This window comes from Geotrypetes seraphini, chromosome 4 (assembly GCF_902459505.1).
Source record: "Geotrypetes seraphini chromosome 4, aGeoSer1.1, whole genome shotgun sequence".
Taxonomy (NCBI): Eukaryota; Metazoa; Chordata; class Amphibia; order Gymnophiona; family Dermophiidae; genus Geotrypetes; species Geotrypetes seraphini.
Window position 1 is genome coordinate 315,233,215 of NC_047087.1, and position 25,190 is coordinate 315,258,404.

At 46.2% G+C, this 25,190-nt stretch overlaps 1 protein-coding gene across 1 annotated transcript in view; it reads right to left on the reverse strand.

Annotated features, from left to right (window-relative positions):
- Positions 1 to 22,743, reverse strand: part of GFRA1 (GDNF family receptor alpha 1) — a 287,214-nt gene extending 264,471 nt beyond the window's left edge. The window contains exons 1-3 of the mRNA XM_033942448.1: positions 22,349 to 22,743; positions 18,292 to 18,600; positions 12,023 to 12,106 (exon numbers count right to left, since the gene is read on the reverse strand). Of these exons, the coding sequence (XP_033798339.1) occupies positions 12,023 to 12,106; positions 18,292 to 18,600; positions 22,349 to 22,388 (433 nt within the window). The 5' untranslated portion in view covers positions 22,389 to 22,743. The remainder of the gene's footprint in view (positions 1 to 12,022; positions 12,107 to 18,291; positions 18,601 to 22,348) is intronic.
- Positions 22,744 to 25,190: the final 2,447 nt, after the last annotated feature.

Genomic DNA, 25,190 nt, shown 5'->3' on the forward strand with positions numbered 1-25,190 from the left:
CAAACAGGGGACCTTTTGTACGGTTAAGAGGGAAAGCAGTGGGAGTTTTATAACTTGTTCAGCATACTTCAAAGTTAATTAGCGTTTAAAGGCTAAACAAAGCTATTCTGTAGTAGGGCTGATGGTGTCTCTTCCCAATGCAAGGTGAGAAGAGCCTTGGGGCTGCATAGGGATTGACAAAACTAAACATAGTAACATAGTAGATGACGGCAGATAACGACCCGAATGGTCCATCCAGTCTGCCCTGATTCAATTTAAATTTTTTTATTTTTTCTTCTTAGCTATTTCTGGGCTTTACCCTGTACTGTGCTTGGGTTCCAACTGCCAAAATCTCTGTTAAGACTTACTCCAGCCCATCTACACCCTCCCAGCCATTGAAGCCCTCCCCAGACCATCCTCCACCAAACGGCCATACACAGACACAGACCGTGCAAGTCTGCCCAGTAACTGGCCTAGTTCAATCTTTAATATTATTTTCTGATTCTAAATCTTCTGTGTTCATCCCACGCTTCTTTGAACTCAGTCACAGTTTTACTCTCCTCCACCTCTCTCGGGAGCGCATTCCAGGCATCCACCACCCTCTCCGTAAAATAGAATTTCCTAACATTGCCCCTGAATCTACCACCCCTCAACCTCAAATTATGTCCTCTGGTTTTACCATTTTCCTTTCTCTGGAAAAGATTTTGTTCTACGTTAATACCCTTCAAGTATTTGAACGTCTGAATCATATCTCCCCTGTTTCTCCTTTCCTCTAGGGTATACATATTCAGGGCTTCCAGTCTCTCCTCATACGTCTTCTGGCGCAAGCCTGGAAGCAAGGGTAGGGCTACTAGATGTCCAGATTTACCTGGACATGTGCTCGACAATTCGGGTGTTTCCAGATATAACTTAAGTGGAAATTGGAATGACGAGGGAGGTGATTAAAATGTGCAAACGGTTCAAAGTTGTTAAAACACATGAGGAGTGTGAATAATTGCAGACGGACCGTAGGAAATCGGAAGACTGGGCATCCAAATGGCCGATGAAATTTAATCTGGACAAATGCAAAGTGATGCACATTGGGAAGAATAACCTGAATCACAGTTACCGGATGCTAGGGTCCACCTTGGGGGTAGCACCCAAGAAAAGGATCTGGGTGTCATCACAAACAATACGATGAAACCTTCCGCCCAATGTGTGGCAGCAGCCAAAAAAGCAAACAGGATGCTAGGAATTATTAAGAAAGGGATGGTTAACAAGACTAAGAATGTTATAATGCTCCTGTATTGCTCCATGGTGCGACCTCACCTGGAGCATTGTGTTCAATTCTGGTCTCCTTATCTCAACAAAGATATAGCGGCGCTAGAAAAGGTTCAAAGAAGAGTGACTAAGATGGTAAAGGGAATGGAAATCCTCTTGTATGAGGCAAGACTAAAATGGTTAGGGCTCTTCAGCCTGGAAAAGAGACGGCTGAGGGGAGATAGGATTGAAGTCTACAAAATCCTGAGTGGAGTAGAACAGGTACAAGTGGATTCAGTCTGTCAAAAATTACAGAGACTAGGAGACACTCGATGACGTTACAGGGAAATACTTCTAAAACCAAGAGGAGGAAATATTTTTCACTCAGAGAATAGTTAAGCTCTGGAATGCGTTGCCAGAAGTTGTAGTAAGAGCGGATAGCGTAGCTGGTTTTAAGAAAGGTTTGGACAAGTTCCTGGAAGAAAAGTCCATAGTCTGCTATTGAGAAAGGTTTGGGGGAAGCCACTGCTTGCCCAGGATCGGTAGCATGGAATATTGGCCAGGTGCTGGTGACCTGGATTGGCCAACGTGAGAACGGGCTACTGGGCTTGATGGACCATTGGTCTGACCCAGTACGGCTATTCTTATGTTCTTATAGACCAAGGGTCCAAGCTTTGGGAGCATCTTTTGTTTTGAGATTTCCTGCAAAATGCTCTGTTTCACTAGAAGGGAAAAATTTTCTTTTTTTTTCTGAACCGAAACAATTGTTGGAATTCATTGTGGCCAAAAGAGGAGGTGGGGGTGGGGGTGGGGGTGGAGGAGTGATGATTGGTTCAATAGTGTCGCCGCAGTTTAACGAATCAGCTGTCGGTTTTTTGTTCTCCTAAGCTGTCCTTATGATTCATATATATTTCTTTGTTATTTTCCTGTTCTTAGATCATCTAATTCGTGGACTGGTTCATAGTATGGTTTGTGCTATTCATTTCTAATCTGTATTCAAGAAAGTTTTGCTTGTTTATATTTTGAAGTTTAATAAATAAAAATATATATTTTTTAATCTGTTGGACCCTCTAGAGATCTTGTCAGGTACATGTGACCTGGATTGGCCACTGTTGGCCACTGGATACGTGGCTTGATGGACCTTCGGACTGTCTGAGTATGACAGCTATTATGTTCTTGCGTACAGGCAATTTCAAAGGAAAACTAGCCTTGATCGGAAAACAAACAAAACAACTGCAGATATGTACAAGATGCAGGCAAAATTTATTGTGACAAAACAAAAAGTATAATAAATGCATGCAGTCCTCTATATTGCATGTGTCTTTTCTTTATAAACCTGTATTTTCTGTTACACACTTATGGCATATATTTGTCTCCTTGTCATTCTAACACTGTCTTTGTCAGCATGGTAAGACAACATCATTTTGTCTACACATATGTAATTTGTATTGTTTTGTATTATTATTTTTTTATAATTTTAATAATTTTTGTATTGTATTTGTACTCAATAGGACCCCTGACGAAGGTTTGTCCGAAACACGGACCGTGTCGGGTCCCTTGTTTGGTAAAAGGATTTTTATTATACTTTTTGTTTTGTCCCAATAAATTTTGCCTGCATCTTGTACATACCTGCAGTTGTTTGGTTTGTTTTCCGGTTGGTGTTTTTTTCTGCAGACAAGGTTGGACCTTTCCCCTCTCTTTTGTTGCTTTGGGCTGGTTGATCTACATCAGTGGTCTCAAACTCAAACCCTTAGTGGGGCCACATTTTGGATTTGTAGGTACTTGGAGGGCCGCAGAAAAAATAGTTCATGTCTTATTAAAGAAATGACAACTTTGCATGAGGTAAAACTCTTTATAGTTTACAAATCTTTCCTTTAACAGTTAAAAGGAAATATTTATAAACTATAAAGAGTTTTACCTTACACAAAATTATCATGAACTATTTTTTCTGCGGCCCTCACATTTAAAGTTTAATATCTTTCCTTTCTCAAAACTGACACATTTCAATCACTATATTGAAAATAAAATCATTTTCCCTACCTTTGTTGGCTGGTGACTTTATTTTTCTGTGCTTTCAACTATGTTTCCAGGGCCTTCTTGTCCTTTGACTGTTTTTCTCTCCGTCTTCACTTTCTGCCTTGCATCCATCTTTGGCATTAACTTAATGTTCAATTTTTCTGCTTTCTTTTCAAAATCTACGTTTCCATGTCTTACCTTCCCTTCTATCTCTCTCTTCTTCAATCTCTATTTCCATGGTCTGACATCTCTTTCTTTCCTTTCTCTCCCTCCTTCCTTCTTTCCTTCCTTTCCCCTGGTCTGGCATCTGTCTCCTTCCCCTCCCCCAACTTTTTATTTCTTTCACCCTGCCCCTTCTTTCTTTCTCTCTCTCTCCATGCCCCCTTTCTTTCTATGTCTGTCTTTCTCTCTCTCTCCGTGCCCCCTTTCTTTCTTTTTTTCTTTCTCCATGCCTGCCCTTTCTTTCTGTCTTTCTCTCTCCATGCCCCTTTCTGTCTGTGTCCCGTCTCCCTTCTTTCTTTCTGTCTCCCTGTCCCCCCCTTTCTTTTTTTTTATTTCTCCCTGCCCTCCCCCAAGCCACCACCATTGGGGAACAGGCCAGCGCCAAGGTCTTAGCTCTCCTTGCTTATCTTCCCTAGTGTGGGGCCGACCAATTCTCACCACCCGACGTCAATTTCAACGTCAGAGAGGAAGTTCTGGGCCAGCCAGGCAGCGATTGGCTGGCCCGGAACTTCCTCCACGACATTTCCCCAGCCTGTTTCCCGATTGCGGTGGCTTGGGGAAGGGCAGTCAGAAGGGAAGGGAAGCAGATTGGGGACCCCTGCTTTAGGTGAGCCGCGAGCCATTTGCCGACATTCCCTCCAGAGAGACTTCTGCAAGTCCAATTACAGCAGTCGCGGTCTGTATGCGATTGTCCTCTCCACAATCAGAAAACTTGTGAAGTGGAGAGGACAGATTGCGGGCCGCAAAATAGTCCCTGGGGGGCCGCATGCGGCCCATGGCCCGCATATTTGAGACCACTGATCTACATGATGCTTTGCGTACAGTGAGAGATTAGAGAAAGTGGGCCTCTTCTCCCTTGAAAAGAGGAGACTGAGAGGGTTCATGATTGAAACATTCAAGATAATGAAGGAAATAGACTTAGTAGATAGAGACAGGTTGTTCACCCTCTCCAAGGTACAGAGAACGAGAGGCACTCTCTAAAATTGAAAGGAAATAGATTCCGTGCAAACATAAGGAATTTCTTCTTCACCCAGAGAGTGGTGGAAAACTGGAACGCTCTTCCAGAGGCTGTCATAGGGGAAAATACCCTCCAGGGATTCAAGACAAAGTTGGACAAGTTGCTGATGAACCAGAACATACGCAAATATGGCTAGACTCAGTTAGGGCACTGGTCTTTGACCTAAGGGCCACCGCGTGAGCGGACTGCTGACCCAACAGCGGCAATTCTTATGTTCTTATGTTTGAATTAAAATACGATCTTGGCATTGGAAAAAGAGCTTGCCTTGAGAGTTGTTGGCGATTTAAATCTTACAGGTCCATTTTATAACTGAGTCTTGCATGTGTAAGGGTGCCGCAATCACACATGCAGTTGCCCGATGCGCTATTCTATAAAGTAATGCATAAATGGAAGGGAATAAAGTATGGACAGGCCATGGGTGTGTCACCAACAGACATGTGCAACTAACAGAATACTATCAGTTGTGGCGTACTAAGGGGGGGGGGGACGGACCGCCCTGGGCACCATCTTGGTGGGGGCGTCAGCACCTCTCCTCCTCTCAAGCCCCGCTCCTTCACTTCCTCCCCACCATACCTCTAGCTCTTGCCTGCAGCTCGCGTCAGCCTCTGCGCTCCCCCCTGACGTTACTTTCGGGTCTCGTGACTAGGAAGTGATGTCAGAAGGAGAGCCGACGTTGGCGCGGGCAGCAAGTTGGAGATGCTGCTCACACTGGGGTAACTAAACAGGTACAGAGGAATGGAAGGGGCGCGTGCGTGTCAGGGGGGCAGGGAAAGAGCAGGGGGTAGAGAAGATGATGAGGGAGGGGAGTGCCACTGCCCCGGGCACCTCCCACCCTTGCTACGCCAGTACATTCAGTTACATGGATTGCATGGTGTTCTTAGGTGTGCCAGTATATGCCAGGCATTGACCTGGCAAAAGTAGTTACACCAAAACAAGCACCCCCCCACTCAAACCGGCATCGCACCCCCCGCCCGTGAATGCCCCCCCCCCCGCGAGAACCGCATCGCACCCCCATGCTGGAAGCGGCATCCGCCCGCCCAAACAAGCCCCTTACCCCATCTTCTGCATGCCAGTGCCAGTTAAGGAAAGACCCCGCCTCTTGCCTGGGCTGGGCCTTGAGCATCTGCGCATGCTCAAGGCCTTCTGGCTCTCCTTCTCTCTGAGATCTCGAGCATGCGCAGATGCTCAAGGCCCAGCCCAAGCAAGAGGCGGGATCTTTCCTTAACTGGCGCCGGCATGCAGAAGATGGGGTAAGGGGCTTGTTTGGGCGGGCGGATGCCGCTTTCAGCATGGGTGTGCGATGCGGTTCTCACGGGGGGGGGGGAGGCGTTCACGGGCGGGGGGTGCGATGCCGGTTTGAGTGGGGGGGTGCTCGTTTTGCGAGTTAAGATTTGCGGGAGTGTTTTGCTCGTCTTGCAAAACACTCACAAACCGAAGTTCCACTGTATCTATAATAGCTTTGGCATGCCCGTGTGCTATTATAGAATTAGCACTCGGGCCCCAATTCTATAGAAGGCACTTAAAACATAGGTGCCACAGAATGCAGCGCATAGCGCAGGTCAATTTTTTTTTATTTTCTTCAAAACTCTTTATTAAAGATTTTCACAAAGATCAATTACAACAAGCAAAATATCCACATATCCAATATACTCATTACGTAACAAGAATAATCATCTATAATGCAGCAAAAAGCATAACCAAAATAAACAAAGAACTGAGTCCCCCACCCTCCTCCCACCCCGAAGAGGTCTTCCTCACCACCCAACAAAAAAAACCCAACCAAACTCAACAGTCCAGCAGAAGAAAAAGCATTAGGAAATAATAATTCAAAATGTAACTAGTGGAGGGCAAGCATCCTTCCAAGCAATGTAAGGATCCCAAATCTTATAAAAGAGGGCCAGGCAGTTCGATTTCAAAGCAGTCAAAATATAATCCAATTTACGACAAACAGCCTCCAAAGCAGGAAGCAATGGCTTCCTCCATTCCCGAGCCAACATTAACCGGGCTGAGACAAAAATATAAGCAGTCAATGTTAGAACTAGAGGATGAATCCCTACTGGACATACACTTAATAAACAATGCCTGATCTGGATACTGCACCCCAGTGATAGTAAAGACCAAGGCAAAAACAGATCTTCAAAAAGGAGCTCTTTACAGACACGTCCACCAGATATGATACATATCTCCCTGGCTACCACAGATTCGCCAACATTCCCCATGACCCCTGTGGAACCAAGTGTGAAGTCAAACTGGAGTGCAGTACTATCGGAACAACATTTTATATCCATTTTCATTCAAATGGCTGGCAACAGAAACCTTAAGCAGGTGAGAGAGAGCACTACGCCACTGCCGGAGGGAAAAGGTTAAGTTGAAGATCCCTCTCCCAGCGCTCCCTGTAAACAGAGACCGGGTCAGAGAAATCCAACAAAGCCAAATATAATCTAGATATAGCACCTCTACCACCACCCTGACCCAATGCCCATTCCAAGTTTGTCTCAGTAAGAGCCAGGTCATCTCTCGCCCTACGAGCAAGAAAGGTACGCAAGCTAACAAACCATACTCTTCCTGCAAAGCTAGGAGGAGTGTGTGGCGCAGTGGTTGAAGCTACAGTCTCAGCACCCTAGTGTTGTGGGTTCAAACCCTGTGCTGCTCCTTGTGATCCTGGGCAAGTCACTTAATCCTCCATAGCCCCAGGTACGTTAGATAGATTGTGAGCCCACCGGGACAGATAGGGAAAATGCTTGAGTATCTGATTGTAAAACCGCTTAGATAACCTTGATAGGCGGTATATAAAATCCTAATAAACTTGAAACTTGAAACTTGAAAACCATCTGTTCCTCCTCCCACACCTGTTGCACAATGTGCAGGTCAATCTTAGGTTAGGCGCCATTTACAGAATCACATCTAGCAACACATAAAGTAGACTTAGGTCCTGGTTGGCATCCTAAACTTAAGTTTAAGAACATTAGAACTACCATACTGGAACAGACCAAAGGTCCATCAAGCCCAGTATCCTGTTTCCACAGTGGCCAACCCAGAAGCCCAAAGAGTAGCAACTTTCCAGAGCTGAGATTGTGATGTCATAATGCTTCATTCCACCAATGCCTCAGAGCCAGCCTCATCAGTGATGTCACAATGGCTTGATTATCCTATACGTGGTTCACAAAAGAACATACTGGGACAGACCGAAGGTCCATCAAGTCCAGTATCCTTTTTCCAACAGTGGCCAACCCAGGTCCCAAGTACCCAGTTAGATCCCAAGTAGTAAAACAGATTTTATGCTGCTTATCTTAGGAACAAGCAGTGAATTTCCCCTTCTCAATAATGGCCTAAGAACTTCTCTTGGCCTAAAAACTGGTAAGTCCAAAACAGGCGCCTACATGCTAAATGCCCATGATCTGCCCCCTAACCACACCTACTTTCTGATAGGTGCCTTCCTGAAAGTAGTAGGTGCTTACTGAGGTGCCTACCATCCAATTAATTTTAAGACAACTATGAGGTGCTAATTGCTTGCTATTAGCGCCAATTAAGCTTTTTAAATAATTGTTAGGTGCCAGGATTGGCTAGACATGCCGAGGCATCTTTTATTAGGATTACCAGAATTTCTGTTTGGAAAATCCAGACCCCTAGACCCGCCCCTAGGCCCACCCAATCCCACCCATCCCTGCCCCATTACGCCCCCATTCCCGCCCCCAGTCCTGCCCTAGTCCCGCCTCCCGCTGCCTGCTCTTGTCGGGCAGGAGGGCATCCCCGCATGTGCGGAGGCGACACGATGACATCACACGCACGCGCATGTGACATCATCACTTGTCATCCGCGCATGCTTAGATGCGCTCCTGCCCGACAGTGATTTGTTCCAAGCTTTTCAAAACCCGGACAAAGTCTGTGTTTTGAAAAGCCGTCTGGACCCCCAGATATGTCCTGAAAAGGAGGACATGTTCTCGGGAAATCCAGAAGCTGAGGCTGGAACTTAAATCAGAACAGCCGGGGTGTCACGTACCACACACCACCGTTTACATATTCCTGAGTAATAAAGAAAGATTATCACCAGGTAAGCAAAAGAGAAAGCGACTCCAGGCTCCCTGGAACTTTCAAGAAAGAAGAATGCTTCAACTCTGTTTCTCATAACAAACAAAAGTAATTACTGGGTCCCCTGTTAATAGGATGTTTCTCAGGCACAACTTTCTCATAAAATATTAAGGTGAAGAATTTTATGCAAAGTAAATTAATACTGCAATACAAACATAGGGACGCTTTGCATTTCGCATATAATTTGTCTTACGTGATGTGTTTAAATATTTGCACGATTATTGATTAGGTAAAGAAATAGACATTTCAATAGTGGTACATTTGGAGGGGGTAAAACCATCAGAAGGACACTGGGAAACGCCGCTATTGCACAGTTCACACTGACCCTGCCTGGAGCATCCCATCTGCACGGATGAAGCTCATATCCACTGCTCATACTGGTCCCCAACTTCCTGTTTCCACATAGGCAGAACCAGATCTGCTGTTGCTGAAGGCTTTAAAAGGAACTGGGTAGGGTTATCATATTTTAAAAAAGAAAACCCCAGGATACATAACCCTGCCCCGTTCTGTCTCCAGCCCTGCCCAGTTCCACTTCTATCCCATGCCATTCCGCCCTCCAGCACCACCCCAGTAAGCCTCCTCTCTTTGCTGGAGAGCCTGGAGCATGTGCAGATTGTGTGTGACATCATCCCTGCATGTTCAGAGGCCCTCCAAATGTGACCGGAGCTTGCAGGGGCTTTCCAAAAGCCAGATAAACGCTGGGTTTTGGAAAGTCCGTCCAGGAGCCATCTGCGCATGCTCCAGGCCCTCCAGACACGGCTGGAGCTTGCCCAGAAGGAGACTTTGTGGGGGCGGGGCTGTGGGCATAACTGGGCAGGGTAGAGGTGGAAGTGAGAGAGGCTGGGGCAGAACAGGTGGGGCTGGAGGCGGAACAGGGCGAGGTCATGTGTTCAGGGGTTTCCCAGAAAAAAATATGGAAACCCTAGCCAAGAGCCATCACTGAAGCTATGCCAAGCCACTGGTTTCCTGCAGCACTTCCACAGTAACATAACATAACAGGAGTTCAATGCAGTTAACAAAAGATTATGCTATGAGGAAATAGGTCAGAAATTTAGAGAAAAGAAAGGTTTTCAACAGTTTTCTAAAATGTTCATAAGACGTGGATCTAATTAATAATAAACATAATCTTCATCATAGTAAGATGCTTGGTAGGAAACACAATGCCATGACATGCACTGAATTTGGCACTGACAATGACCAGACAACACAATTGCATTGGAAACTGAATAGCAGAAAAGGTAGGAAAATCTGGACCCCCCTAGACCCGCTCCCAGGCCCACCCCTCCCCACCCCATCACACCCCAGTTCTGCCTCATTACGCCCCCGATCTCGCCCCAGTCCCGCCTCCAATCCCACCCCTGCTGCTGTTCTCGTCGGGCAGCACGGATGAGACGCAACGACGTCACCTGCATGCGTGGATGCCCTCCTGCACAAAAGAAAGCTTTTCGAAACCCGGAGAAAGTGCTGGGTTTTGGAAAAGCTGCCCAGACCCCTGGACATGTCCTCAAAAGGATGTCATGTCCGGGGAAATCCAGACATCTGGTAATCCTAGGAAAAGAAGAAGCAAACTGTAAAAATATTCTCGATTACATCAGATACACAAGACAAGTCTTTGAAGAATGGAAGTGGAAGTGAAACCCTAGCAGAGTAGGCGAGCACAATTCTCATGGAGAGTCAGAGCAAAGACAGAAGCAAAAGTTTGCCTTAAATGGAAAATGTTTTGCACCACGTTCAAACGTGTTACAGATTATAATATAATATCCTAAAATACAGTCAGCAAAGAGAAAAGAAACTGAACAGACTCAAGTGTGCCCCTAAACTGGTATTACGGAACATTAAACAGGGAATCATGCTGCCACCTACAGGACAAGATGTGTATTACATGCTCACAATTTCCAGAGTCAGGAAATACAGTAGAAGTGCCACCCTGCAGCATAGAGAGGAGGGGGGGCGGTCCACCCCTCCTCCTCTCCGCCCCCTCCTCTTCCCATTCCTCCCCTCCACGCTCCCCTTCCCTTCCCCTAAACCTCTAGTTGAAGAAGTTGTTCGCGGCAGACAACAACGTGCTCTTTGCGACCCCCATCGGCTCTACCGCTGATGTCACTTCCGGGTGCCATGTAAAGGAAGTGACATTAGAGGGAGAGCACATTGTTGACTGCCGCCAGCAACAACTTCAACTAGAGGTAGGGGGAAGGGAAGGAGGAGCACAGAAGGTAGGTGGGATCAAGGAAAGAGCGGTGGGGGAGGGGCACAAATACAATCGGGATTCGTAATATACCATCAATAGCTTCAACTAATTAAACATTCAATACACAAAAAGAAGCTATACTATTACTTCATTTATAAATAATTAATCTTTTATTAACTTACTTATAATATTATTGCACCATAAATCCTAAAAATTATTTCTACCAAAAATTTTCATTCATTCATTCATACTGCTGAAGCCCTCCCAATCTACTTAATTAAATCAACCATAAAAGTCCATATGCTATACGAAGCATTGTCCAATGAAAATATCCCAGAAAATCTTCATAAACTTTAATTTGCTTGTCTTCTATTATCCAATAGCAATTCTACTTCATGTATCATCCACTCCAGATAAACTGAGCAAATAGCCCAACACAGTTCTGCATTTCGCCTTTCAGCGTCTTCAGGGGCTTTAGATTGACGCCAGCTTCAGTTTCACATAATCTCTACAATAAATAATCATCCACGGCTTAAACAAAGAAGTGGATTGGCATCTGCTATAATTATGATCAGCTGTGAATAACCGTTAAAATAACAAACAGGAAGTGGGGAAGTAAAGACATTTTCATTTGTGATTGAGGTGTTACAAAGGAAAGCTTCTGATTTGGAGATCTCACACTTGTGTGTAGCCAAGCTGAAATATGATGAATAACAGGTATGAGTTTATATTATATATGATGATTATGTATATTTGATGAATGTTAGGTTTTGTATAATAGGGAAGTTTGGATGATTATGTGAAACTGAAAAATTTTTTAGGAATAATTTTTAGGATTTATGGTGCAATAATATTATCAGTAAGTTAATAAAAGATTAATTATTTATAAATGAAGATGAAGTAAAAGAACAATGAATATGTATGAGATCTATTTGCATGTACCGCTTTCAATGCATATTCATTGGGGAAATCCTGAAAACCCAACTGGATTCCGGCCCTTGAGGACCGGAGTTGCCCACCCCTGCCCTACAATGATCAGTCCACATGGAATTCATTTGCACCTTACCCCGTCCCGTGCCATTTAACAAAATAGAGTCACAGCATTGGGTCTTAAAATAAAAACCCACAAAGCATTCATAGAGAATGAGTGTTTCCCCTTGAGCAGGGGCATCCGGGACCCAGTCAGTAATTTCCTTTAATAAATTTCATTCTTAGGTTAAAAAAAAAGAAAAAGAGAGAGAGAGAGAGAGAACACTTTGAACTGTTCTTACCTGAAATCATTGGCGCGAATCGGAAAATGTCCGACAGTCTGCTGTTGACTGGCTCATAAGGAGAGTCTTCTAGTAAGTCGTTCCCTGTTAAGATTAAAAAAAAAAAAAAGATGCACTTTTCACTTTTCAGGAGGCATCCTATGATTCTCCTCTGCAGAGCTACTGATTCTCACTTAGCAGTGGGTCTATCAGATGCTACCATTGTAAATGTGATCTAAGGAGAAGCCTGAGGTCTTCATTTCTAAAAATGGTGTCTGTTAATTCGTGTGGGAACCTCCATTCACTAGCACCTCAACGGGAATCCAAGAAGCTGCTACACGCGCCCACAGAGGGGTGGCATACAATCTCTCGTCTCTCACCAGCAGGTGTGGATGTCTGAGGGTGGAGGAGGTGGAAAGTATTAGAGAATGACACAGTGACAAAATTCATCACCATTTCCTTGCCTGCGGATAACTGCGGGAAACCATCTCCATAGCATTCTTTAAGGAAAAAGGGAAGAATCAGAGTATGAATGGGCACAACTAGAGAATGGCACAGTGACTGTTTGCCGTGGATAGCCACGGGTAACCCGCAGGAACGGGGAGGAAAAAAGACTGATTGCCACGGGTACGGGGACAAGGCCATTCACCGCCCCGTGGAGCAGTGAATGGCTTTGTCCTCCCAGTTAAGTATCTGCCGCGTTGTCTCCCTTCCTACCCCTCCCAGTCAGCAGCCCTCCTTGCAATCGCGACTCTCGCTCCCTCCCAATCACCAGCAGCAAATAAAAACAACAACATATCTGCAACTCTCCTAGGCGACAGCTCCCGGGGCGGGCCTACCAGCTTCTTCGAAGCTTCCTGCAGGCAGGGCTGCTCTGACCAGAACCTTCTTGCCGCCGAGTCCCTCCTTCCGATGCAAGAAGGTTCCGGTCAGAGCAGCTTTGCCTGCAGGAAGCTTCGAAGAGGCTGGTAGGCCCGCCCTGGGAGCTGTGCAGGGGCTGACACAGTCAGGGCCAGTGTTAGGGGAGGGCAGGCAGGGCAGCTGCCCTGGCCACACAGCTCCAGGGGGCCCTGCAGTCCAGGCATCTCTTCCCCTCGTTAGGCCATCTCCTTCCCTTCCCCTCACCTTCATGGGTGCTTTTCAGAGTTTTCTCTCTGAGGTGTCAGGATGTGGCAACTGTTCTCACAAGTCCTGCGGAACTGCCCCAAAGCTTCTCCTCTGATGCGAGCCATCCAAGCAGAAACAGGAAGGTGCATCAGAGGAGAAGTTTCAGGACAGTCACACAGGACTTGTGAGAATGGTTGCTGCATCCAGACATCCCTAAAATAGAAAACTCTGAAAAGCGCCCGTGAAGGTGAGGGGAAGGGGAAGGGAGGGATATGGTCCGACGAGGGGAAGAGGTTGTGTGGTGCTGAAGGGAAGTGAGGAGGGGAGAGAGAGGGGAGCAGATGCTGAAGGGAAGTGGAGAGAGAGGGAGGCACAGATGCTGAAGGGAAGTGGGGAGGAGAGAGAGATGGGAGCAGATGCTGGATGGAAGGTGGAGTGAGAGAGGAGAACAGACACTGAAGGGAAGTGGGGAGGAGAGAGGGGAGCAAATGCTGAAAGTGGAAAGAGAGGGAACAGACACTAGAAGGAAGTGGGGAGGAGAGAAAGGGGAGCAGACATTAGATGGGAGAGGAGAGAGAGAAGGGAACAGACACTGGATGGGAGAGTATAGAGAGGGGAACAGACTTTGAAAGGAAGTGGAGAGGAGAGAGAGAGAAAACACATATTGGATGGAAGGAAGAGATAAAGAAAAAAGGGCACATACTGGATTGGGGGAAGAGGATAGATTTAGTGAGATACTGGAAGGGTTGAGGGAAAAAGATGGCAAGCTGTAGATAGACACAATGAAAGGGAAATAGAGGACTGGAAAGTAAGAAAGTAAACAAGAGATAGAAAACAAATTGAGAAGGAAGAGCAGAAAAGATAAGGAAAGGAAAGGGAGAGGAGAGGAGAGAGAGATACCGGAGCATTGGGGGAGGAGAAAGATACCAGATCTGAAGGGAGGAAAGGAGGAGAGAGATGCTAAAAAGACAGCCATCATAGCTGTCATGAGTGCCGATACTGCAACTGAATATACCACTACCTCAAGAGGGGGCAGTAAGCGGAGTTTTGATACTGCTAATCTGATAAAGCAGCAGCTAAAAAGTAAATCACCAGGGCAGTGCACCCCCTGATCTCCCAATGCTCCGTCGAGTGATACCAACCTTAATTGTCTCCCCCCACCCCCAATTCAAGACCAGACACTCTTTGATCACAGGCCTGACTCCATACATACACAACTTGACTTAAGACCCTGACCTTCGATCACAGGCCACAACCCATGACTCAAGACCCACCCCTAGAACATAAGCCCTGCTCCATAAATCTCTGTGTATGGGTGAAGAAGTGAGAGATGGAAGGGAAGAAGACAGAGATGCCAGACCATGGGGGAAGCGGAGGGAAGAAAATGGGTGCCAGACCAATTGGGGGGGGGAGGGAGAGATGGAAGAGAGAGGCAGACAGTTTCTGGTAGAAGCATAGAAATAGAGCAGATGCCATATGGAATAGGCAGAGAGAAGGCAGACAGTGGATGGAAGGAAGAGAATGACGAGAAGATGAGGAAAGTAGAAATCAGACAACAAAGGTAGAAATAAATTTCTATTTCTTTTCTTTTGCTTTAGGATAAAGTAGTATTGTAGCTATTCCTCTAGTTCGGCAGCCAGAACTCTGATTTATAAAATGACAATTGTACAGAATATTGTTTCTTTTTATACTTTAATAAATTAAGTTCAGGATAAAACTATTTGAGGCTTGTGCGGATGGGATCAGATGGTTTGCAGGGACGGGGACTGAGCTCGCAGGGACCTAGCTCACTGAGACAGGACGGGGACAGGGACTGAGTTCGCAGGCATGGGGCAGAGATGGGAACAAATTTTTTTCCCCGTGTCATTCTCTAAGAACAACCACTGACCCTCAAGCCTTGCGTTGATGAATGCTTATGTACGAGTGACTGAGGTTGAGAGAGATACTAAAGAATGGCATGGGATTGTTTCCCACGGTTATCTGTGGGGACGAGGATGGTGATGAATTTTGACACTGTGTCATTCTCCAGAAAGTATCTTTCGATTCCATTTGATTTGATTTCTGGACTTCATATATGGCTAATCATTTACAAATATTAAGAGGTTTACATTAGAAAGCATAAAACAATACTGAAATTCATAATATAAAAATTTATTCTAAAAGGCCAAATGAAAAAAAAATCTGGTGTCACCACAGTAAGGGAGACAGACGCTCCCTTTGTCATATAATACAAAACTCAACAACTGTTCCCACCCCCCCTAGATATATTCACACACACTCACACAACCTCCCCCCCCCCCATTGATTCAGCACCTATAAAGCAGATAAGTTGTACCAACAGTACTGCCAAGCAATGGTGTAGCAAGGATAGATGGCACTCCCTGTGCCCTTCTCTCTGCCCCCTCACTTCTTCTGCAACCCCCCCCCCCATTCCTTCTGTGCTCCCCCATGCCACACCCCCCCTCGCGTCCCACCCTGTACCTCTTTAAATCTTCGCCAGCGAAAGCAGTTTCTCCGGCTTGCTGCTCGAGCCAGCATCGGCTTTTCCTCTGACATCACTTCCTGGGCCCGTGACCCGAAAGTGATTTCAGACGGAGCCAGGCTGGTGTGAGCAGCAGTGGAGTAGTTGCTCTCACTGGTGAAGATTTAAAAAGTTACAGGGGGGAGGGTGCGAGCATGACGTGGGGAGGCGGAGAGGTGCCGGCGGCCCTGCCAAGACAAGTCCAGGGGTGGTCCACTGCATACTTGATCCTAGTCTGTTTTTTTACGTTTGTGGCAACCCTTAGAAGTCTCCCCAGCACTGACTTTTACCTGCTATCCAAGTACATGAACACCCATGACATGAGGTTGTTTTAAGTTTTCTTTTGATTCTGTCCTCTTTCTCTTGCTAGGGATCATCTGTATTTATTCCATGCATGTTTGAATTTCAGCACTATAAGAACATATGAAGTTGCCCCCGCTGAGTCAGACCAGAGGTCCATCTTGCTCAGCGGTCCGCTCCCGCGGCGGCCCATCAGGCCTAGTGCCTGAACAGTAGTCCCTGATTAATTTTGTAACTTACCTCTAATCCCATCCCTATAATCTACCTTTACACTGGTTTTGTCTCCGCCACCATAGTTATTGAAATAATTTGATGTTATTGATACACCAGAGCAAAATGGCAATCGGCTTTCCTGACTTCATAGAGAGGAGATTTAATTTCAGTTACTTTTCGATTTTACTCAAGCTATTAATAGAATACCATAAGTTATAAAAAAGGGTCTGTTTGGAGGGAATGCACTTATAGAGTTTTACATAGGGCCTATTTCTCCCAAATTCAAGCTTTTCATGCGGGTTTGGTAAATTCCCCAATTTGAATAACATGTGGTAAGGATCTTGACACATTATGTCATGCTTTTTGGCTGTGCCCTTTAATTAAGTCTTTCTGGTCTGCCATCCTATTATATTTGGGTTCTTAATGGGCTAGTCCTCTTGTGGGTTCTCCAAGGGGAGTAATTTTTGGTAAGGCAGCAGCTTGTGGGGTATTTGGCCAAGGGAAATGTCTTTTATTTCAAAAGGCATGTATGATTGGGCATAAATGTATGATGCAATTTTGGTTACAGAAAGAATCTCCAAGCTTTTGGCATTGGAGGAACCAGTTGCATCGTTTACTTTTATTTGAGATTTGGGAGGTTCATCGATCTTCTAGAAGAACTCGTCTTTTTATGGAGGTTGGGTATCCGTATATTCAAAACCTTTTACCTAGAGCAAGAAGTATATTTCTCAATGATTTACATTGAAGCTTAGGTAGTCTAAATTACATTCCAGATCTTTATTTTATTTTTTTATTTTTGTCACCTTTCATCCGGGGAGGGGGAATTGATTATGGGATGGAAATGGGATGGAGGGGGGGGAATGAAAAGATTTTGAAGGAGGGGGGAGGGAGGGAGGGAATGGGGAGGGCCGGGGTAGGGAAGGAGTAAGAGGGGAGTGGTAGGGGGGCATTATGGTTTATTATATAAAATGTTTGGAGAAATAATAGAATTATATAGAATATATGGATTAGAATTTTAACATTTGTGAAATCATTTGTAAAGAATATCTTTCTGTATAATATATATGTATTTTTACTTTATTCTTTCAATCAAATGTTTGAACATAATTATTTATAACAATTCTATGTGGATTACAAATTATTCAGGTCCTCAAGCATTTTTTCCCTATCTGTCCTGGCGGGCTCCAACTCTATCTAATGTACCTGGGGCACTGAGGGATTAAGTGACTTGTCCAGAGTCAGTCACAAGGAGCAGTGTGGGATTTGAACCCACAATTCCAGGGTGCTGGGGCTGTAGCCCTAACCACTGCACCACACACTCCCCACAAGGAGATGAAGTTTGTGTTTACAACAAATCTTGCAAAACCTTTGGACTCCGTCTCTCAAAGAAGGAACTTTTTTCACTTTAACTGAGCTGTCAAAATGGGACGTGAATGCCCGAATTTTGGGAGGAAATGTTAGGGCCGAAGGACACATGTTAACATTAACGCCGGGAGCTGTGCTTCTAGCTTCCAGGCTGTTAAAAGAATGTGCATTTCTTTTTCAAACTGGGGAACAAAGGACAGATACTGAATATTTCTTTACTGGTCATTGCCGGAGAACAGAGAAGCCTCTTCAGAGGGGAGGCTGGGGGAAGAGGAGGATTTTTTTCAAAGTGAGAGTTTGCTGCTCAGCATCTCGCTCCTGGTTTTGGGTCTCCTTTTCAGTCTGTCTTATTTTAAGGGGGGTGGGAGGGCCGGGGCTCAGGCATTAACTGCTTGACAAATACAAAGAGATTCCCACGGGAGATGAACATCAACTGCTATCCTGCGGATTTCAGCATGCCCTAAGATAAGTCTGGGCTTTCTTCCCTAATATTTAAACTTTTTTTTTTTTTTTCCTAATGGTGGATAACAAACTGGCTGGGGTCCCCCTCCCCCTCCATCTTTTGGCATCGCTTTATAAAGGTCAGCTGGGTTCCCTAGAGAGAACCACTTTATGGGGGATTAACAAGGGCAGGCGGCGGCGGTGGTGGCAGCTGCTCTCCGGTCTAAGCCCCTCCCCCTCGCCTTACAGCTGGGATCATGAGGTCAGCCCTTCATTTTAGGATCTGCAGTGTGGGGAGGGGGGGCCTGGGATAAGGGGCCCTGGCGTTGCTTCGTCGCCCTACCTTGCAGGCTCTGGTACATGCTCCAGTAAATGCGCAGGCAGTTCTTCTCCTTTTTCATGCCGCGCTTGCAGCGGCACTGGTACAGGGCTTTCTGCTTCAGAGCCTCGGTGGCGCTCTTGCACTCATCCTTGTCCTCCAGCCCGGCGCCCTTGCTGAAGTTGCTGCTCTCCTTGCCGGCCACGCACTGCCTCAGCGTGCGGTATTTGCTGCTGCAGCCCGGCTCCTTCAGGCACTGCTCGCTGGCCTTCACGCAGTCCAGGCGCTCTCCGGATGCGGGCAGCGCCCTCACCTCAGCATCCAGGAGGCAATCTGGAAACAGAAAGCCAGACACTCTCAGTGCTTGAGGAAACAAACGCACATTCATACCTAGAACGAGAACGCAAATGCGCGCACAAGCAGAAACTTCACCTTGGCAGGAGGCAATCGGTGAACACAAAGCCACGCGGTTCTCGAAGATGCCAACACATTTCTCGAACACGTAAACACACTCACCATTAATACAAACGCACGTATGCATAGAAAGTACACACATGGACAAATCCCTAGAACACACACGCAAATATTTCAAAGACATAAACTTACGATCCATTAAAAAAAAAAACAACGCATACAGAAAACACACAGATGCAATAACCCAAGAAAATACACACATTAATGCACACTCATGTGTACAAAGGCAGGCCTTCATTTTGGAACCCGAGGGCAATCTGGGAGTACGCATCAAGAACTGAAGCACGCACGCACACTCACACACACATTCAAGGGGATGCTATATTCAGCGCTGGTCATTAAGCATTACTTCTAAGCCAAATTTTCAGCGCAAAAATATGTTCTTTTGGATGCAAGGTGCCAAAACTGGGCAGGAACGGCAGATCTGTGTGAAAACCCCCTTATGAACCCACGTACAGAATAACACCAGTCGAACTTCGGAACAATAGCGCAATGGGTCCTTCTGCCCTACCTACATTAGTGCAATTCCTCCTACAGAGGTTTTTCAGATAAGGATTGCACCAAATTGCAACTACTTGAAAACACAGCTGCCAGACTAATCTTCCGAGTGTACCCCACTCCTGAGAGAGTTGCACTGCCCCCCCCCCATAAGGAAAAAAATACAATATAAAGTAGCATGCGTGGTCCAAAAAGCCATCCATGGCGAAAACTCTAAAGGGCTAAGCGCAGACGACTCCGTCACCCGTTCCTTCCTCAACTCAAACTGATCTTCCCCCATCCTGCACGCATACTTCGGAAGACACTGCACGAATCCACCTTCGCTTACCAAGGACCCAGAATACGGAACAATCTCCCCCTTCACCTGCGACAAATATGCACGTACTATATCTTTAAGAAAAGACTAAAAGTCCTCGAACTAGTTACATAAACCCTTCCACCCTATCTCATTAAACTTTAATCACTGTTCGTGAGCTCTAATTAAAAAATCTTATTGTGAATCGCATTGAATCCTAGTCAGAACTTGTGGTATCGAAGGAAAAAAAAATGTATGGTATGGTTTCCGAGTGTAACAACAAGAGGGACATTCCCTTAAGAGGTGTGCGGTGGTACAGAATAGTGTGGATCCACACCCAACTTTTTCTGCTGGGATTTCTATTTGGTTTCATTTGGAGTAGCTCCTCAAGCCCAAATCTGAGCGTGGATCCCGGCGCTATGCGTTTTCTTATAAAGGGCACTTTACACTCGCTATAGAATACCGTTCGGTGGCGATTTTTTTTTCAGCGTCAAAGTTTGAGCGCTCTTTACTGAATCCCCCTGATTATGTTAAGCGCCAAACACACACACAGCACATATGCAGAGAACATGCACATGCATAGAAAACACACACCAAGGACACGCACAGACATAACTTGAAGGCATTTTAGAGACGCAGTTAGGCAGAGCCCTAAGGCAACAAACACACATGCACACGGGCTTACATGCAACACACACACACAACCAAGAACCCAAAAAAAAACATAGCACACACAGACACAGGTTCCTTGTATTTCACTGCAATTATTGTTATGCATTTCTTTAATTTTTTTGATTATGTAAGCCGCATAGATATTTGTACTATTATTTGCAGTCTATCAAATATAATAAACCATAAGGTAGTCTAGAGGCACAGAACCAGATAATCAGTGATCCAAGACAGCAAACACCCAAGAAATCAGAGCAGCATATTCCAAGAACGTAGACACCCCCCCAGAGTCTACAAAGACAGAGGCAGCCGGCTCACCTCAACAGCCAAGAGTCATTCCAGGGGCACAGAGCCAAGGAGTTGATACCTTGAGAAAACACACACACGCACACTCGGGCAGTGCCCTCACTTTGACAGCCAGGAGGCAGCAGAGAGACACAAGGCCAGGCAATCAGTAATAATAATAATAATAATAAGAGTTTATATACCGCAATACCGTTAAGTTCTATGCGGTTTACAATAGATTAAGCGAGGTACAAATTGATTGAATTTAAGAGGGGGGGAAGAGGAGAGTTAATAGGACCGGAAATGCGTTGTTGAGGAGAAAGAGATTAATAGGACAGAGGAATCACTATGGAGGAGAAAGAAGATGAGTGGGTCAGTTGTCTCGATACTTTAGGAACAGTTGAGTTTTTAGACGTTTTCTGAATTCCTCATAAGTCGTGGGCGAAAGCAGTTGATCTAGGTCTTTACCCCACAATGCTGCTTGATGTGAAAGAAGGTGTTCATGGTGTTTTTTCAGTTTACAACCTCTAACTGGGGGGGGGGGGGGGGAATGAGAGCTTCTCTTGTGTCAGTACCAAGTCTTTCACACACAAAACACATACATGCAGCAGGACCACAAAACACACCGAGAAAGTAAGACTGCACAAGTATGCACACACAGACCCACACAAACACACACCTGCAGTGCCCTCATCTCAGTAGTCTAAATAATAATAATCATTTTATTTTTCTATACCGCTAGGCAGTTTACAACAAATAAGAACCGATCATACAGTAAAAATACAATTTAAAAGAAGATACATTGCATGACGGAAGCATAGATACAAATTTTTCAACCAGTGGGGTCTTCAATAGTTTTCTAAAATCAAGATAAGGAGAGGATCCGAAAGGCAGCGTGCCAGACAGACTTTACCCCAGCCTTTCCTGAGACAAGGTACACGCACACCCCAAAAGCATACACACAGAGCACACAGCAGCCTCATACAAGGAGCACACACACACACACACACACATAGACCCATGAACTGCAGCCACCTTAGCAGACAACACACACAGCAGCCAGGTTGCCATCTACGGAGACAGAGCAAAGTGTGAGCACACACACACACACACAGTACCAGTGAGATAACACACAGCCAGCAAGCAATTTAGGGACACAAAGCCATGGTGCGTAAAGAGAGGGCGGTGTATGAGACTTCAATAAACAGAAACATAAGTACCCTGAGGAATACACAGACTCCCACCCTCCCCAACACAACATATCACACCATGAAATAAACCCACACACCTGAGAAAACCGAGACATACACACCCCAAACACCCAGAAAAGTTTATGCCCATCTAAAACCACCCAGAGACAGAGAAAAATACAAGCCACACTTGTCCCCCCCCCCAAACCGAGACAGCCTCGACACAAACAATGCTCGGGCAGAGAACAAAGGCTGGATATCATATAGTTGGATATAAAGGCAGATACAGTAGTTATTAGACAACTTGTGATGGCAGCAACACACAGGAGGACAGAGGCACAAAGGAAGCAGAAAGTGGCTTGAGGTTTATAAGCCCAAAGGTGATCTCATGAGGGTAGGGACCCCCCAACCCCTCCATTCCTGCCTGGCAATGTTGATTTGTTTCCATTGACTGAATCAGAACAATGTTCCCCCGGGCTGGACTTTTTTCCTCATCCCCTTTTCTGCTCTCCCTCTCCCCCCAGCCCTTTACACCCCTCCGATTTCCAACTGGGGGACAGGGTCCGCTCAGCGGCTGATTCTAGACGCGCATTCCACGTCTAAGCGCGCTCTCCGGGAATAAGCTGCCCAGAGCTCTCGGGGGAGGGGAGGAAGAAACCCCGCAACTCACCCAGCAAAGGCAGCAGGAAGCAGAAGGTGAAAGAAAACATCTCGCCGTCCGCGCAAGAAGTTGGGACAAGAAATCCTTCCCAACGCAAACGGAGATCAGCATGAAGGCTCCCGGTTCAAATCCAGGGAGCTGGGGCGGCCCCTCAGCTGCTCTCGGGTGGCAAAAGGACCGTGCGGAGGGCATAGGCAAGCGCTGCCCCCATCCTCCTCGATCCAGGCGCTGTCCCTCTCTGCCGAGGGTGGGGGCTGGGCTCACTCGCCACCGAGCTCCGATGCCCGCTGCTTTCCAGACGCCAATCTCCGTTTAGAAACCCGGCGAGGTAGTGCTGTTCATCTCTTCTTCGCAGCCTGCCATGCCCAAAGAAGGAGGGGTTCGGGGGGGGGGGAGGGAGGGGTGCTGTAGCCCGTTTTAACTTCAGCTGAGCTGCCCTCGTGACGGATTCAGGGAGGGCACACCCCCACCCCCAAAAGTTCCCTGGATCTGTGCTTATTGCGCGGGGGGGGGGGGAGCTACACCCTTCCCCCCCCGATGCGGTCAGCTGTGGATCTGGGGCTCTGATTCATTTCGTGCTGCAGTACTGGATAGGTGAAGAGTTGCTGGAGGACAAGAGACGGGGCTTGGGCTTCTTCGCTTCCCCCTGGCCCGGTGGGCTTCCAAACCTTCCCTCCCAATATCATACCAGAAACAGCTGGATATGGACTGCGCCTGCCTTCACAAATGATTGCCCTTTTGCCCCCTTCCCTTGATTTACTCCTTCTCCCCCCCCCCCCCTCTGCCAGGACAGCAGTGGCACCGGTGCCCGTTGCCCTGGCTAGTCTGATCCTATCCGCCTAACTGCATTTTAAATTGCAAACTGCTTTGGGTCAAACAAAGAGAGAGAGAGAAGGACGGGAGAACAGGTGGCGAGGGCACCGTGGTCACTAATTCCACAAAGCATCCCTGAGTTGACTAGTTTTTGCTTTCTTCAAAGGCTGGAGTTCAAATTCTGCCTCCAGCTATATGCTATTATGCTTAGACAATGCCAGGTCCCGTTTATCAGCCTCCTGAGCAAACAGTGCAAAAGAGCGTGTCACACACACACCGGTGACAGATGGCTGAAGCAGGGGTACTGCCGTGGATGTGATTGAGTAAGTTCCCTAAAAATACAGCAGGGCATTTCGTCCCACAGAAAGGACTCGCAGTCATTTGATTTCTTCCTGCACAGGGGAAGGCTGGGTTAGGGTAGCTGGTTTTAAGAAAGGTTTGGACAAATTCCTGGAGGAAAAGTCCATAGTCTGCTATTAAAATATGGGGGAAGCCTGGATTGGTAGCATGGAATGTTGCTACTCTTTGGGGTTCCGGAATCTTGCTATTCTTTGAGATTCTGCATGGAATCTTGATACTCTTTGGGGTTCCGGAATCTTTTGTTACTCTTTGAGATTCTAGAATCTTTTGTTATTCTTTGGGATTCCGGAATCTTGCTATTCTTTGAGATTCTGCATGGAATCTTGAGCCTCTTTGGGCTTCTAGAATCTTTTGTTACTCTTTGGGATTCTAGAATCTTTTATTATTCTTTGGGATTCTAGAATCTTGCTATTCTTTAAGATTCTGAATGGAATGTTGCTACTATTTGGTTTTTGCCAGGTATTTGTGACCTGGATTGGCCACCGTGAGAACGGCCTACTGGGCTTTATGGACCATTGGTCTGACCCAGTAAGGCTATTCTTAAGTTCTTATGACTTCAAAAGGCAGGGCTGCTGCTGAAAACTTTGCAGCTGGGGTACTGAAAAGCCCCCCAGTGCTCAGCTTGGGTTTCGCCTATTGTTGGGAGGAGAACAAAGGAGTTGGATGGGGAACATTGTTCTCCTGAAAAAAGAAATGCCACTGAATGAAATCGAAAGCAGAGGCATAATGTGGCCGCTGAAAGATTTGTGGAATTATAAGCAGGCTATTTATAGCATGATAATTATCTTATATTATTACAGATCAGGAACTTACCCCCCCCCCCCATAAAACAAAACGTTTGTGTGAATTAGTGATGTGTTGAAAACAAGAGAGAATTAGAAGAAAATATAATGGAAAGTTCAGGCCATTAAGATTGTTTTTTTGGCACTGAGAAATGGTTTTTCTTCGCATGTACTCGTATGTGCTTTTCATTTCTATGCCTTAGCTGAAGTAGACCCTAGTTATGCTGTCGAAATGTGCCTATATTTATTAATAATAATAATAATAATAAATTTATTCTTGTATACCGCCCAACCACAAAGTTCCAAGTGGTTAACAACAAAGAAGAACTCTACAATCAGTGAAAGATACATGAGAGGCAAGAAGAAAATTACTTAGGGCTCCTTTTACAAAGGTGCGTTGGGGCCTTAATGCCGCTACCGCCTCCTTTTAAGCAGGTGGTCATTTTTCAGCCAGCACGCGCTAATCTTGTGCGTGCACTAAAAACGCTAGCGCACCTTAGTAAAAGGAGCCCATAGTTAAGAACATAAGAACATAAGCAGTGCCTCTGCCGGGTCAGACCAGAGGTCCATCCCGCCCAGCAGTCCGCCCCCGCGGCGGCCCAACAGGTCATGACCTGCCTTAATCACCAGAAGGGGCCCCCTTGCCCCCTAGGTTTCTCATCGAAGTCCTATCTTCCCATCAAAGTCCTAACCCTCCGGCCTTGCACCTGCACGACCTGGTGAGCTGTCTATACTTATGCAACACCCCAGCACCTCCCTCAATACCCCACGATCCCCTTGTCCCTCAGGAATCCGTCCAATCCCTGTTTGAATCCCTGTACTGTACTCTGCCGGACCACTTCCTCCGGGAGCGCATTCCATTTGTCCACGACCCTTTGGGTGAAGAAAAACTTCCT